Here is a 16,275-nt window from a genome sequence, read left to right as displayed (position 1 = left end):
TTCTCTCTTAGTACTGCTGACCTTCATTCCCCTCCTCTCTAGAGCATATATCCTCTCTAGAGCATATATCCACCTCTCCAGAGTCTCTTCAACCTGTTCCCTACTCTCACTACATATCACACTACATATCAAAATATCATCTGCAAACATCATAGTCCACGGGGACTCCTGTCTGATCTCATTTGTCAACCTGTCCATCACCACTGCAAATAAGAAAGGGCTCAGAGTTGATACCTGATGTAATCCCACCTCAACCTTAAATGCATCTGTCACTCCCACTACAAATCTCACCGCTGTCACACTACCCTTGTACATATCCTGTACCACTCTTACATACTTCTCTGCCACTCCCGACTTCCTCATACAATACCATAACTCCTCTCTAGGCACCCTGTCATATGCTTTCTCCAAGTCCACAGAGACACAATGCAACTCCTTCAGACCTTCTCCGTAAGTCTCCATCAACACTCTCAGAGCAAACCTTGCATCTGTAGTGCCCTTTCCTGGCATGAAACCATACTGCTGATCACTAATTATCACCTGCCTTCTTAACCTAGCTACTACTACTCTTTCCCATAATTTCATGCTAACTGATCAATTCAACCCAGGTGCAACATCACAATTCAACAAAATGCAGCAGTGTAGTTCAGTGCATAGCAGCCCCCCCCCCCCAATCAAGTTGAACTTTTAACTAAAGTGGGGGGAAAAAAGCACACTTCTTAAAGTAGTCAGAAAAATAATGTTTAAAAGGGCCCAGCATATTATATTGGGAAGACCCAATGTAAAAAATAAATACAGGAACATTATTACTGCTTCAAGTCTAAGGATATGATGAATGCTCTTTTTAAAGACTTCCATTTGAGACAATTAAAGTTTCCTTCTCTTTTTTATTTTAGACAAGTACCACTTGACTGCGAAGGGATAGGGATTGAGAAACAGACCTGCTATGCAATGAACTTCACTTGCAGATTTTGGTTAATAGTGATGTAGTACAGGAGATGAATTACAGTTCCACTGCAGAAGTCCACTGGAAATGAGTAAAGGATGGTTTATTATGAAGTATTACAATTTCCTGTGAACAAAACGGATTAATAAATTGGTGTCTTTGGTACTATGGAGTCAACAGAAGAATCTGCAGCCTAGGAAAACTCCAAGAGTACAATTAGTCAGTTCTTCAATTCCTGTATCCAGAGCTCTTTAAAAGTCAAGTAACAATGACAACACAAGCTGACAGTGTCTATTCGAGACAATGACAACACAAGCTGACAGTGTCTATTCGAGATGTAATGAGGCAAAATTAAATTTCACTTTCTCACAACACAAAAACTTTAATCTCCGTAATTCTTAACTAGTATTTTCTTCAGGCAGGGTGCCCGACACCCAATAAATTAAAAACAGAATAAATCCGACACACACAAGCCACAACTTTCCAAAAATCACTACAGCATTGAAGGGTGTTCACAATACATAAAACTCTATTAAAGAACAGACTCTGCGCAAAAAGCAAGAGTAATATATTGTGTATTTTAATTGTGAACATTTCAGTTAAGACATCAGCAAGGCTAATATGCCACAATAAACTGAATCTGTATCAACAATAAAGTGCAGAATTACAGTAATTACCTGAATCTTATGCTCATCTGTGGTTTAGTAGCAATAATAAACTATCAAACCCTTGAAGCCCTTTCTTCCACAAAAAAAGCTTTGTGCAATTACAAACATTAACTTAGTCAACGGGTTTGATTAGATGGAGATCTGTCATTAAGAATAAAAAATGCAGTAGTTATCGCATTCCAGAAATCAACCACAAAAGGTCAATATAAGCCTAATTACTCTCCAACCTTTTGCTTGTTATCAATACATGGTGTGCCCAAGTCAGTCACCCAATTCTCACACTTTCATGAAACCTGTCTTTTCCATGCATCAGTAAGCATCTATGCACAAAGGCCTGCTCGAGTTAAACTTAAGAATGAATAAATTTGTAATAAAAGTGTTGGTTATAAACAGGAAAAACTGTGCAAGAAAAGCTGTATACAAAATGCAAGAAAAAGGACTTCCAATGTGCTTTCAGAACAAGAAAATACAAAGTGATTTAAGGAGAACAGGCACACATACAATTATTTCCATTCAGTACAGTAACAGAACCAAAGTGAGCAAACCAGAGACAGACTGATAATGTTTTAGTAGTCACAGTCCCAAAAATCGACATGCTATATAGAAAACATAACACTTCCAGCAAGCAAACACTCAAGGAAATACAATGCATGAGTTAAACATAAACGTTGGCTGGTTGCTGCATAGAGAAATGCCAACACAGTTTATCTCAAAGCTAGTGCATAGGGAAGATAAAAAGCACTTACGGTAAATGCAAACATTAACCAGTTCAATACAGCTTGCACAGTTGAACAATGGTCCACTGAATTACAATTCAGAATTAAAATAAAACTGGAAATGCTGCAGCGAGTTAACAGAAATGCAATAGTATATAAAAATCTACGAAAGACAATACTGAGTTCTGATGAAATCTTATGTGATTAGTTCATAAAGACCTTTGGCAGACAATAACTTCTGCATTGTCTAAACATGGCACTGCAGACCAAATCTGTTAACTCTCTCACATGATGTGGCATACTCTTATTCAAAGACAGATTAAACTAATAAAAATAGCCAACAATAGCCTGACTCACTTTCAAATATGCCATGAAGTAAACAGTGCTCAAAAAACTACATCATTCAAAGAGCACTTCAATTCCGCACTCATATTATGATCACATAAACATGGATCAACTGTGAAGCAAAACAAAAGCCTCTAGCTTAACTGGTATTTGCCCTTTGTAATTAATGTTGTGTTTCACTACAGTTCTAGCAGACAAGCACTGCAGTGTAGTATGATTGATAGGATGAATCAAGTTTTTTGATATTTCTTTTTCATTCAACAAGTCAAATGGTGCCTGTTTGTGCAAGTTTGTGGTGTCAAAGTGGCCACCGGCAGCGAGGATGAGTTTCATAATTTCAGGACTGCTGTTAAGAGCAGCAATGTGCAAAGGACAGCTCTTGTCGACATCCCTGGCATTTGCATCTGCCCCACACTCTAGAAGAACTGCAGCCACATGTAACGAAGGAAATGTACACACAGGATAGCGACCCACACACGTTGTATTCTTATCCACAGCTAGATGAAGTGGACTAAAACCATTTTTGCCTCTAGGATACAACTTCAAAAACCTATAGATTGACTGTTTTTTAAAATGATCCTGATCTGCATTACAAGGTACTCTTTCAAGCAAGCAGATCAAGTGCAAAATGATAGAGAGTGTTTTGTTAAGTTGTATTTGATCAGGACTGGACGGAGTTTGTTTCAAAGCCCGCTCTATTTCAAGAACACTTTTACTAAGTATGCTCATCAGGTCATCAAAAGACACAGATGTGCCCAAAAGGCCCTTTGCCCTGTCTTGCAGCATAAAAGAGAAAAGTTCAGCAAATGATAGTAAACTGCTAGCAGTCATGTGATTTAGAGGATCTAAATTATTCTGCTGCATATCTAGTGCATATTTCCAAAGGTTGATGCATCTTTTGAAGTTGCCAGAATCTGCATAGACAGCACCTCTATAACGAATATAGTAGGATGTATCTGGGTGGGAAGGACCAAGAATTCTCTCTCTGATTAACAAAGCCTGCATTCTCATCTCATCTGGATCTGCAATCAGGTTTTCCAACTCCTCATTGCTGCTCACTTCTTTAGCATAGCCATATGCCATATTTAAATGCAGTGGTTCTTCTTTATAAATAATATTAGCAAGGTCACTGTACCTCATATCCATAGCCTTCTTCCAATACTTTAATGCACCAAGCAGGTCTCTCTTCTTATCGACAAATGTGGCTCCAAGAAGCTCCAGAGCATTTACACGGTCAATTTTACTAGTATGTTTGTATTCTATCAAGAACTCTACAATATTCGTGTGGCCTGTCACACTAGCAGACAACAAAGGGGTCATACCATACCCATCCTTTTCCATTTTTGCACCATACTCTAGAAGCATTTTCATGATCTCCAAGCTTCCAGATTCTGCACAGTCATGCAATGCAGTGTTTCCTGAAAATAAAGACAGATATATCAGTAAATGCAAAGAAATCTCAAAAGCCAATAAATTGCCACTTAGCCACCACTTTGACAATGCTAAACACTAAAATACTGGACATCCTATGTAGTATGCTGAAAATACCTCTCATTTTATTTAAACAAATGTTCAGCAACTAACTAAAAGTCTGTTCAAACTTCATAGTTGCAGAATATGGCAAGGAATTTCTTAAACATAACTCAAAGTTCCACAAGCAGAAAACGTTTTAGCAATAATCTTTAAACCAACTACCGGCTAGTTACTTCAACACTATTTCACCTTTATTTTCACTAATTCCCCACAAATCACCAAGAAGCTTAGGTACACAAAAAAATTAGGGTCAGTACAGACTTGTTTAGAGGTGGACTGAAAGGGACCTATGCTTACTATGAAGAAACTCTGCACTATTGGTTTCCAATCGTCAAAGCTGTAAACATCTCCTTTCAATACAATTAAATGCATATCTGATAAATGTGAGGAATCTCACCATAACCTTGAATTTTCAAAGCAACGCTGCAGTAGGACATACATAAAATTAGAAGTTATGTACTCATAACGTTCCAGCTGAGTAGGTACTTCATTTGTCTGCAACCTGTGGGTCTCGGATCCGACCTCTGATCTGACCGGCAGCTTTCCAAGCTTCAAGATCCGAGCTCCTAGCTCCTCCCCTCTACCCACAATCCCCTGTCACCACCACACTACCTCAGATCGGTTTTGCTGTATCACCTGAAAAAACCTGTAATAAACAGGTTCAGATATTCTCAAGAATTATAAAGATCCTAGAAACCCGATATAGGTTAGGGGGATGGCAGGGGAGGATGGTTGCAGACAAATGAAGTACCTACTCAGATGGAACATTATGGTGAGTACATAACTTCTAAATCTGAAGTAGTTACTTCATTTGTTCTGCAACCTGTGGGACAGAGTCCCCAGCTACCTAAACAAAGAAACCTGGGTGGTCTATGGGAGGATATTCCGAAGCACCGCAAAGCCAAAGGACGCCCTGCTTTCTAGATATCATGTCCATCTTATAATGAGAAATAACGTATGAGCAGAAGACCAAATGGCTGCTGAACATATGTCATCCAACGGCATCCTGGACCAGAAGGCTGCAGAAGTTGCGATGGACCTTGTGGAATGTGCACGGATTTTTGAATGGGGTTGTTTTGCCTGATGCCTTATAAGCCTGAGAAATACATTGACAAATCCAATTAGCCAGTGTCACTTTGGATATAGGTTTTCCCATGAATGAAGGAGCAAATGACACAGAGTTGATCAGCCTTACGAACATCTTTGGTCCTGTGCAGGTAAAAACGCAACTGTCTATGTACGTCTAATGTACGCAACATGTATTCTCCCTTATTTTGAAAATTTTTGAAAAACACTGGCAGATTGATAGTCTGATTGATATTTGCCACAGATGCCACTTTTGGTAAGAAAGACGGGCTAGTCCCGAGAGACACTCTGTCATTGTGGAAAATAAGATAGGGAGGTTTCATGCACAAAGCTTGGAGCTCTGAAACCCTTTTAGCAGAAGTTATGGCTACCAAGAATGCGGTTTTCCAGGACAGAAATTTAAGGGGTACAGAAGCTGCAGGTTCAAAAGGAGGTTTCATTAAGGTTTGCAGAACAAAGGTTAAGTCCCAAGGGGGAGTCACGGATTTCACTGGTGGCTTGAGAAGGAAAACGCCATGCAAGAATGTCTTGCACAATTTTGTAGATGCTAGAGATCCTAATCAGTCTCCCACATGAAAATGGGATATTGCTGCCAACTGTACTTTAACCGTTGATGCACTGGCCCCTTGTTCAAAAATCATGGACAAAAAATCCAAGACTGTAGGAATCGGAACAGTAAAAGGGTTGATGAGCCGCTACCAGGATAGTGTTCACTGGTGATGAGATACCGGGAGTCCTTGCCATTAGTGGAACTGGATCAACCAAGCCGCGAGCTTGAGGTTTACCAGGTTCTGTGTTGGGCACCCCGTTGGGTGTGATATCAGATCTGGAATAGGATCCAGGATTAAAGGGGAGGAGAGACTGAGACCGTAGGTATGGAAACCAGATTTGATGAGGCCAGAATGGGGCTATGAGGATAATCTTGCTCCCCAACCATGCAGCTTTCTGAATGAACTTCGCCATGAGCAGAAGTGGGGAGTAAGCATAGAGTAGACCGGGAGGCCAAGCATGAATCAGAGCGTCTCTGGGGCTCTCCCCTTCTGGGGGAAGAATTGCGAAGAACTCGCTGCATTTTGTGTTTTGGGGAGTAGCAAAAAGATTGTAGCGAGGCCAACCCCACTTGTGGAAAATTTCCTTCGCAACTTTCGGATTGAGAGACCACTCTTAAGGACTGAGAATTACTCTACTCAATTTGTCCGCCAGAATGTTGGATCTTCCCAGAATGTGCGTTGCTATCAGAAAGCGGTTGGTGGATATCGCCCATTCCCAAACTCTCATGGCTTCTCGACAAGAGGATAGGATCTGGTTCCCCCTTGTTTGTTTATATACCAGACCACTGACATATTGTCAGTCTGTATTGCAATCGTTCCTAGAGGTAGAAGGTCTTGGAGAGCCTGCAACGCTAGAAGCACCGCCCTCATCTCCAGAACATTTATGTGCAAAGCGGTCTCCGACAAGGTCCACTTAACTTGGACGTTTCTGCCCAAACAATGCCCCCCCTCCACCCTAGGCAAGAAGCATCGGTGGTTAACGTGACCGGGGGGGGGGGGTCACAAAGGGTCTCCCTTGCCCGAGTTCTAGGGAGTGAAGCCACCAAAGGAGGGATTCCCTGCAAACTCTGCTCAGGGGGATAGGAGTGTTCAATGGGTGGAGTAACAGTGACCATTGAACTTGGAGTGTCCACTGTAATATACACATTCTTAGGCGAGCATGGAGATAGAGGCCGATAGCCGCTGCCATAGAGCCTAGTGCCCTCAGGACTAACTCCACCGGCGGAGCTTTGGTGCGAAGAAGAGCCAAAACCTGGAGTGAGAGGCTGGACAGCCTGTCCGAGGTCAAGAAGGCCCGAGAAGATCGGGAATCTAGCCTGGCTTCTATGAAATCTAATGCTTGCACAGGATGAAGAAAGGACTTCGGTATGTTGACTGAGATGCCCAAGCTGTCGGCGAGAGACAGCACACAGTCTCTCGCGGTACAAAGTTGATGCCTGTTGGTTGCTGTGAGGAGCCAGTCTGGGTACGGAAAGACCCTTATGCCCTGAAGCCTCAGGTGGGCCGCAACCACTGCCATGACATTGGTGAACACCCTGGGGGCTGAGGTGAGTCCGAACGTTAGGACCCTGAACTGGTAATGACTGGCCCCTAGCCGGAAGCGGAGGAACCTCCTGGACCACCTGTCCATTAGAATGTGGTAGTACGTGTCCTTGCACATCCAGTCGTTCTCCTGCATTACCTGCATTAAGGGGAGAATAGATTGTAGAGTAACCATCCGGAATTTTTCTTTGGGGACAAACATGTTCAGGGCAGTCAAGTCTAGAATGGGCCTGAGGTCCCCCGTCTTTTTTGGCACTAAAAAGAACCTTGAGTAGTAGCCCAATCCGGATTGGTCTGGGGGGACCCGCTGGATGGCTTTTTCTAACAAATTTGAAATCTCTACAGTCGCCGCCTCTCTTTGATTGGGTGTGACATCGGGGAGGCGACCACCTGAGGGAGGATGAAATAGGAAGGGAATTTTGTAGCCTCTGGATATAATTCGGAGCACCCATCGATCGCTCGCGATGGACTCCCACATTGACAGGTGCTTCGTTAAACGCCCCCCCGACTGTCTCCAGAGCTGGACAGTCGGGTAAGCCCTCAGGGCTGTTGCGTGGGTCTCTCGGAAAAAGGCTCCCTAGACCCGAAGTTACGCGGTCCCCCTCTGCCTCTGGGCCGGCGTCCACCCTGCCCTCCTCTGCCTCTGGAGGGCGCGGAGTCCGAAGCTGAATAAAATTGCTGGGACCTGCGGAACCACAGCTTCTTTTGCCCCCTCTGATTCCTTGAGAAGGAACGTTGGGGGCTCGAGAAGGACTCAGACGGCAGACAGCGTCTTCCAGTCCTTCTCGCTTTGGACTAGTGTATCGCATACGGTCTTGCCAAAAAGCGAAGATCCGTCAAAGGGTGCGTTTGCGAAGGACGCCTTGAAAGGTTCCGCGAAATTACAAAGATGGAGCCAGGCGTGACATCTCAAGACAACACCTGCTCCGCTGGCCCTTGCGGCTCCCTCCGTAGCATAAGACAGTAGCCGCATGGACGTATTTGAAATGGACTTGAGAGTGGCCATGCGAGTCAAGAACACGGTTTTGTCCTCGATCGACATGGACTCAGGTGGAGCTGCAGTGTATTCCTTGATCAAATCCCGTTGCAGCCTGATGATATGCGCCATAATAATTCATCACCCTCACGGAGAAGGTTGCTGAAGCAAAGGTCCGCTTTCCCTATACGGTCCAGTGCCCGGGACTCCTTGTCCGGCGGGTGGACCGTGCAGCTCCCCTGGGAGAGTTCTCTTTTAGTGGCAGCAGCCACCAACATGGCATCAACTGGAGACCCTTTGGCCCAAGCCTGCCTGTAGGGGGACTAAGGATTTTATCCGGTCGACATGGGATAGGCTCCACGGTGTCGGGTTCCTGCCAAGCCCTGGTAGTCAGGAGATCTACCAGGGGATCTGCCGGTGGGGACACCCAGGAGGTAGATGGGCCCGCTTCAAACACCTCCAGAAATACGGACTCATCCGAGGAAGGTTTTTGGGCAGACCACCCCCCCTAATATGCAACATTTCCATGATGTCTCCAAAGGAGACATCCTCGAAGGGGGGGGAACCTTGGGGAACCTTCCCTTTCCTCTAAGTCCATATCTGTGGTGACTGACTCGGGGGAGTCCATGTGCCTCCTTTTACACGTCCGTTTACGAGGCACTCTTTGGGACTATCAGAAGAGGGCTCAACGGCCTCTTGCTCATCCGATGTAACAAACTGGAGGGTCCGAGCAGGCTGTCCCGATGGAAGGATGATGGAAGTTAGACCCGTATGCAGTGGGGGGGGGGGGTGGAGGGATCCAAAGCCCGAGTCGGGGACCTGGAAGACCTTGACAGTACCCTCTCCACTACTTCGAATGCCGAGGGAGAACTACTCTCTTCCGGCCCCAAAAGCAGTCTCCTCGGCTCCGAGATAGGGATCGGTGTCCGAGCCGAAGCCATCGGATCCGAAAGGGAGGTGCTCTCCGACATAGGCGGTGCCGAAGATGCACCCGCTCCCACGGATCCGACGCCCAGCCCACGGCCCCGAGAGCTCAGATCCAAGATACTCGATGGTATGGTCGGCATCGAGAAGGCTTGGGCCACCAGCGCCAATAAAACCCCGGCTCCGAAAGGGCTTGGATCCGAAGACTCCAAAACCCGGATCCGGGTTGAAGAAGGAGAATTCGGGGCAAATATGGAAGCTGCACTCCCCCCCCCCCCTGTGGAGGGGGGGGCAGGAGCACCCCCATCCGCATTTGGGTCTGCAAAAACTGACGCAGCATCCTATCCATATCGGCGTCGGAGAGAGACCTAGTAGATCTAGAGGAGGTCGTAGAGGCGGGCCTGGAGGGCCGCCACGACGACCTCGAGGGTGATAGGAGCTCTTCCTCCGGCTCCGGTGAGAAGGAAGGAGATCAAAGCCAAGAAGGAGAAGGTCCGGACACCCTCGGGGGCGATTTAACAATTTTTGAAGGTGGAGCCGGGGGACGAGGCTCGGCTCGCCTCTTGTGTCTGTGCTTCTCCCTGTGCTTATCCCTAGAAGGAGAAGACTGAACTTCCTTCGTACTCAAGGCAGTAGTGGGAGGTTGAGTCCCAGCCTGAGTCGAGGGAATCAGGGGTGCTGAAGCTACCTAGGTAGCCTGCACCTTGAAGGGAGAGGAGGAAGAGGCCTCCTCCGGGGGAAGCAATCCCGCCAGAATAAGCCTGTTCCTTCTGTCCCTCACAGCCCGGGGGTTGAAGGCTGCGCCAACCTGGCAGTCTGAAGACAAATGGGCAACCCCCCAGGCATATAACGCATTGAGTGTGGCCATCAGCTGGGGAAAGCTTATGGCCACACCCAGTGCACTTTGAAAAAATAGCTTTAGGGCCTTCGGCCATTTTCCTGACACACACACTCACACACTCAAACACCCAGGGGGAAGGGTATGAATAAAAAAACACAATCCCGAAAACAAAAGGGGGCAGAGAAACACTCACAATACTCTCCTTTTTAAGTTTTAAAGTTTTAAGAAAATCTCTGAAGAAAAATATTCACTTCCCTGTCTAAGCTCAGGAGCTCTTCTCAAGATGCTTGTTATTCAAGCCGCGGCAAAAACAATCTGAGGTAGTGTGGTGGTGACAAGGGATTGTGGGTAGAGGGGAGGAGCTAGGAGCTCGGATCTTGAAGCCTGGAAAGCTGCCGGTCAGATCAGAGACCCACAGGTTGCTGAACAAATGAAGTAACTACCTCAGATCCATGGTTTACATGCCTGGCGCACTCCGCTTGACTACCTAAATATTAAAAAAAAAAAAAAAACGCAACACACACACACACAACCCAGTAGCTGCACTTGGTTTGGGCAGTCTTTCCTTAAATCAGACGTGACAGGACTTTCCTGCAGCTCTTTTTCAGACTCCAAGCACTAAAGGATAACACTTCACACTGGTACCTTTGGGTGCTATACCAGCCCCGGTAGTTTTGCCCCAAAACCATTAAGCAAATACTAGAAAAGTATGTTGTGCAAGTACATACACACTTATTTATTTAAAAGAAACTCCAAAAGCAACAGATAGAGAAAGAGAAAAAAAAATGCTTTTCAGACAGGTTACTGGGGGGAGAATAGTGGGCACCCACTGGGGAGAATCCTCTCTCAAATCAACTGACACTGTGACTAGACTTCAGTTAGTGGGTATTATAAATGTCAAGTCTAAGAAACACCCCAAGCCAAAAGCCAAAGCAATCCACCAAGAGTTGTGTGCTATGAACAGTTTGCAAAACGGGAGATGTTTATTGTAGTCAGTGTTGCATTACTAAGTCCTGGGACTTCCTGCAGTGAAGAATCAGTGTTCAGCTTAAATACCAGTCTCTCTCACCATCCCCTACCTAGCAGACAATCTCCTTAGTAAGACGGTTATCAAGTACCTTCCCATCCTAAAACAGACATCTGTGGTGATGCATCACACTTAGGACATTATACTGGCCGACAGATTCAGTGCCAACTTTACCTCCCCAAAGGACCAATCACAATACCAGTAGATTGCCAGGCACCCAGTATTACTGCTGCACAGGTTAAAATAGCACTGTCCAAGGCCAAGAAAACAACTTCTATGGGACCGGACAATATCGCTGGCTGTGTTCTACATGAACTACAGAGTGAACCGACACCTCACCTGTGTGCCCTGTTCAACAGAGCCTCACTTCAGGCTTTGTCCCTACCAAATGGCACACTGCTGCAGTCATCCCTCTCCACAAAGGAGAAGCGACTATAGGAGTTATTGCCAAATTAGCCTGACGAGTCTGATATGCAGAGTTATGGAACGCATCATCATGGACCTAATAAACAAGGATACAGGGAATCCCCAAACCCTGGATCCTACACAGTCTGGTTTTGTGAAGGGTAGATCATGCCTGCTCAACTTGGTCGACTTCTTTGAGTTAGTCACCAGAGCTGTGTATGCAGGCAAGGTGGTTCATACAGCCTCTACCTTGATAAGGCCAAGGCCTTTGATACCATTCCCCACTCAGGAATCAGAAAATCTCACTAAACTAGGCATCAACCCCTATACATTAGGTGGGTTGCAAACTGGCTTACAGATTAGCTACTTTCACACTGTGGGTTCTGACTCCAAGTCAGACTGCCAACCAGTCATGAGTGGAGTCCCACAGGGTTCGGTCCTAGGTCCTCTCCTGTTTGATATCTACATCTCAAGCTAGGAATTGCTAACTGAAGGCCCAGCGTCTGCTATTCTAAAAGTGTATTAGTTCTGGTTTAAGCACTTGGGCTTCAGCCCAGTTATTCTACATTAAGAAGCTTTCTGATCTGCACTCTTTGTGGGAGGACAGGCTGGATTCTGCCCTTCTGAGCTGCGAATTTCTCATCACAGGCTTATTGTGACTGCTTAATTGAACTGCTTCTTTCTGAAATTGGTGCTCCTTGTTGCTGTAGCATAGACCAGATTCAGACCAGCTGAATTAGTTTTGTTTGTATAACTTCAGCACTAGCCATTTTTTTTGGAAAAGGTTCCCCTAGTAAGCAGGGGTGTGCAGTTAGAACTTGTCTGATTGAAGACTGCTGGAACAGGGCTCAGTTTTGAGCTTTTTTCTGGTTAATTGGGTAACTTGTTCAAATCAGTTTGTTCGTTTTATACATACATACATATACAAACACACATATATATATATATATATATATATATATATATATATATATATATATATATATATATATTTATACATACATACACACACACACAAATATATTCTGGTTAATTGGGTAACTTATTTAAATCAGTTTGTTCGTTTTATACATACATATACAAACACACACATATATATACACATACACACATACATATATATATATATATATATATATATATATATATATATATATATAAATTGCACTTTATTCATCTGCTTTTACTGTATGTGTGTTTCTTCCTACTTTATTACTGGGGGCATTGACTACAACTCTGATCTGCGATATACAATAATAAGTATCCTTTTCTGCGCTTTTAAACTGTTTTGAGTGTATCTGCTTCTTTTTCTGGGAAAAAAAAAATTATATACACACACGTATATACATATATACATACATATACATACACACACACACACACACACACACACACATACATATATATATATATATATATATATATATATATATATATATATATATATATATATATATATATATATATATATATACACATACACACACACACACACACTTCCTGCCTTTCTAAGCTAGTATAGTCCAGTTTTCAGGTTAGTGCTGAATTCAGGGCTGTTACAAATCTCTGCGTTTGCCCATACCTTACTTGGATAGAAGTAAGTTTCTCTGTTCAACTGTGAGAGAGGGGAGCTTTGAGCAGCCTATCTGTTCATGGAGGAGTGGTTTCAGCCCAGAAATTAGTAGTTTATTGGCTGTTTTGGGCTAATTTCTCTTTCATTTCCTTGCTATAAATACTGTATTTGCACGGTTTTGCGTGCCGGTTAGCTAGGGTAAAACTATTCCCAGCTCCACAAAGTCTCCTTCAATTTTCCCTTGGAACTAGACCAACTTTCAACTTAAGCACTCAATCCATTCATTTCTAAGCCCGGCACTTGCTCAAAACTTATAGCAAGCACTTATAAACCCTAGCACTAGACCCTCCTGTACTGTACAGAAGGACAAGGCTCTCTATTCGACCTTACCAGCCATCCAGTAAAACAGTTCACTGTGCCTATCCAGGCATGTCCAAAGGGCAATTTCAGGTGTACTCTCCAGTCCAACTGGTGAATCTGGGCATTTTGAGGCAATGTTACAACTGCCTCATGTACACAGACAACCCCCCCTCCTCCTACCACCAAACTCTAATACATGCGAGAGGTGCAGTTATACAGCCAAACTAGAGGCTAAGCTCTCTCAACCCAAGACTGATCAGAGAGTCAAGAGGAGAAGGGAAATACTTGCTGCATCACACCACCAGTCTTACATAGACTCATTAAGCCAACACCGACAAAAAACATGAACACATACTCAGAGGCTCTAAATAAAAATCTGCAAAACCAGAGTCCTCCAAAGCAAACATCCAAGCAACCTCCACCCCCCCAACACAAACCATGACACACAACACTTCACAAAACCAGTGTGCCATGCAATCACAGCCCTTAAGGCAAAATAACATACCCAACATACCAGTAATAGGGGACTAAGTCAAGCACACTGACGTCCCACTCAATAGGTTGAATAAGGAGAAGGTTACTGTTAGCTGCCTGTCTGGTGCCAGGATCCGCCACATAACACAAGCACTCAGGTCACTCCACAACAAGTACAAATATGACTCCGTCATTGTCCATGTTAGTGTGAATGACCTAAGCCATACCTCCCTGGACTACACATGGAAGAGCTCTCTGATCACGTAGCCCAGGCTGGTATGACCCTGACCTTGAGTAGCATCCTGCCCTCACCAAGAATTATACCATGGTATAAAGAAAAAATTCTCGATTTCAACAATTGGCTATGTTTCTAGTGTCATTCAAAGGGGATCCAGTGTCTGTCCACCTGGGATGACATGCTCGACAAGCCACGCTGCTTCGCTAGAGACGGCTTGCACCTGTCACCCTTAGGCTTTCGAAGGCCAAGGCTCTTGCCACCCCATAGTGCCTTTTTTAGGCAAGGCTCAAGAGACAAATCCACCGCTGTAAATAGCACAAGTAACAAAAAACTGAGGGTAATGCTACTCAATGTCAGAGGCCTAAACCTTAAAAATGCACGCACTCGAGGCACCCCTTAGTTTGGAGAAAAATCAATACATGTGCAGTAACAGAAACCTGGTTTAAGGCTCCAGAGAGCACCCCAGCACTACCAGGCTACAACTCATACCATACATTTTGGCCACAGAACCCAAACCGAAACACAAAAGGCAGGGGCGTATCCATATTCATCATGGATATCCACACCTCCAGGTTAGTGGCACAGTATGATGCTTCAGAGATCATTCATGTGGAACTAACAATGGGCAAAACTGCAATTCAAATTGTAGCTTGTTACAGATCACCCACCATATCCCAGGACCCCCATTCCACATTTCTGGAAACACTGGGAAACATAAAGGTCCTACCAAACACCCTAATAACGGGGGATTTCAATTACCCAAACATTAACTGGGAGAGCTACTCCGTACTAACTCCCTTGCCCAACTTTTCCTAGTATTCATAAACTGAAACTCCCTGGTCAGCTGGTCAACACTCCCACCAGAGGTGGCAACATATTGGACCTGGTCATCAACAACATGGGCGACAGGTGTTTCACACCAGAGGTCAACCTCTCGCTGGTTAGATCTGACCACAAACAAATCACTTTGGATATCCATATTCCACCCCCACCCCCAGACAAGAAAACCACCGTAAAAAAAATTTCAAAAGCAAACTTCACGTTACTTAAGACAGAGGTGGAAAGTTTCAAAGCCCCCATGCTGAAGGATAACACTGTCCAAGCTGCAAAATCCTTTACTAATGCATTCTACGGGCAGCTACAAGAATGCATGGATTGTGCCATCCCAAGCAAAACCAAGACTCACTCCTCCAAGAAAAGGAAACCAGTCTGGTGGACTCCTGCCATAATCAAGCTATACAACAAAAGGAGAAAACTAGTACAGAAGAGAGTAAAATCACAAGAAGGGAAGATATCCCTGATCAGTATCAGCAAGAAACTACGATCCCTCATAAAAACATCCAAGGCGAGCTTTGAAAGAAAAATTGCCAAGGACTCCAAATATAACCACAAGGCATTCTTTACTTTAGCTATGTCAAGAATTCAAGTGGCAATGCTCAGATCTGCTCAGAGTTGGTGCAGAATGGCACAAAATACACTGAACCGACAGATATTGCCAACATCCTGGCAGACAGGTTCAGTGCAAACTTTACCCCCCCTCACCCTTAAAAAGGCCCATATCCATACCTTAAGAATGTAGATTCCCTGAAATCAGACACTCAGCCCTCTCCAAAGCCAAAAAACACTGCATCAATGGGACCGGACGGTGTCCCACGCTGCGTCCTTCACGAGCTCAAAGGCAAACTAAACCCTCACCTAAACACACTGCAAACTCAACCTCTCCCACAGGCTACATACCCATAGAGTGGTGCACAGCAACGGTTATTCCGCTCCACAAAGGTGGAACCACAACAGACCCTGGGAACTATCGCCCTATAAGCCTGACTAGCTTGGTCTGCAAGGCTATGGAGCGCATCATCATGGAACTCATTAACAGACATTGGGAACCTTCAAACACTGGTCCCTACCCAGTTTGGCTTTAAGGGCAGATCATACCTCCTAAACTTGGTGGACTTCTTTGAAACAGTTAACAAGGCTATAGACTAGGGAAAGATGGTACACACAGCCTACCTAGACCTCGCTAAGGCCTTCAACACCATTCCCCATTCTGGTATTATGGGCAAGCTCACC

At 44.7% G+C, this 16,275-nt stretch overlaps 1 protein-coding gene across 1 annotated transcript in view; it reads right to left on the bottom strand.

Annotated features, from left to right (window-relative positions):
* Positions 1–1,504: 1,504 nt before the first annotated feature.
* FEM1C (fem-1 homolog C) overlaps positions 1,505–16,275 on the bottom strand; it is a 31,810-nt gene continuing 17,039 nt past the window's right edge. Inside the window, exon 2 of the mRNA XM_044059459.1 lies at positions 1,505–4,093. Within this exon, the coding sequence (XP_043915394.1) occupies positions 2,784–4,093 (1,310 nt within the window). The 3' untranslated portion in view covers positions 1,505–2,783. The remainder of the gene's footprint in view (positions 4,094–16,275) is intronic.

The sequence above is a fragment of the Protopterus annectens genome, chromosome 17.part0 (assembly GCF_019279795.1).
Source record: "Protopterus annectens isolate FY-2018-M chromosome 17.part0, PAN1.0, whole genome shotgun sequence".
Taxonomy (NCBI): Eukaryota; Metazoa; Chordata; order Ceratodontiformes; family Protopteridae; genus Protopterus; species Protopterus annectens.
Note: the sequence above shows the minus strand (reverse complement) of the source record. Positions and strands in the feature narration are given on the sequence as shown.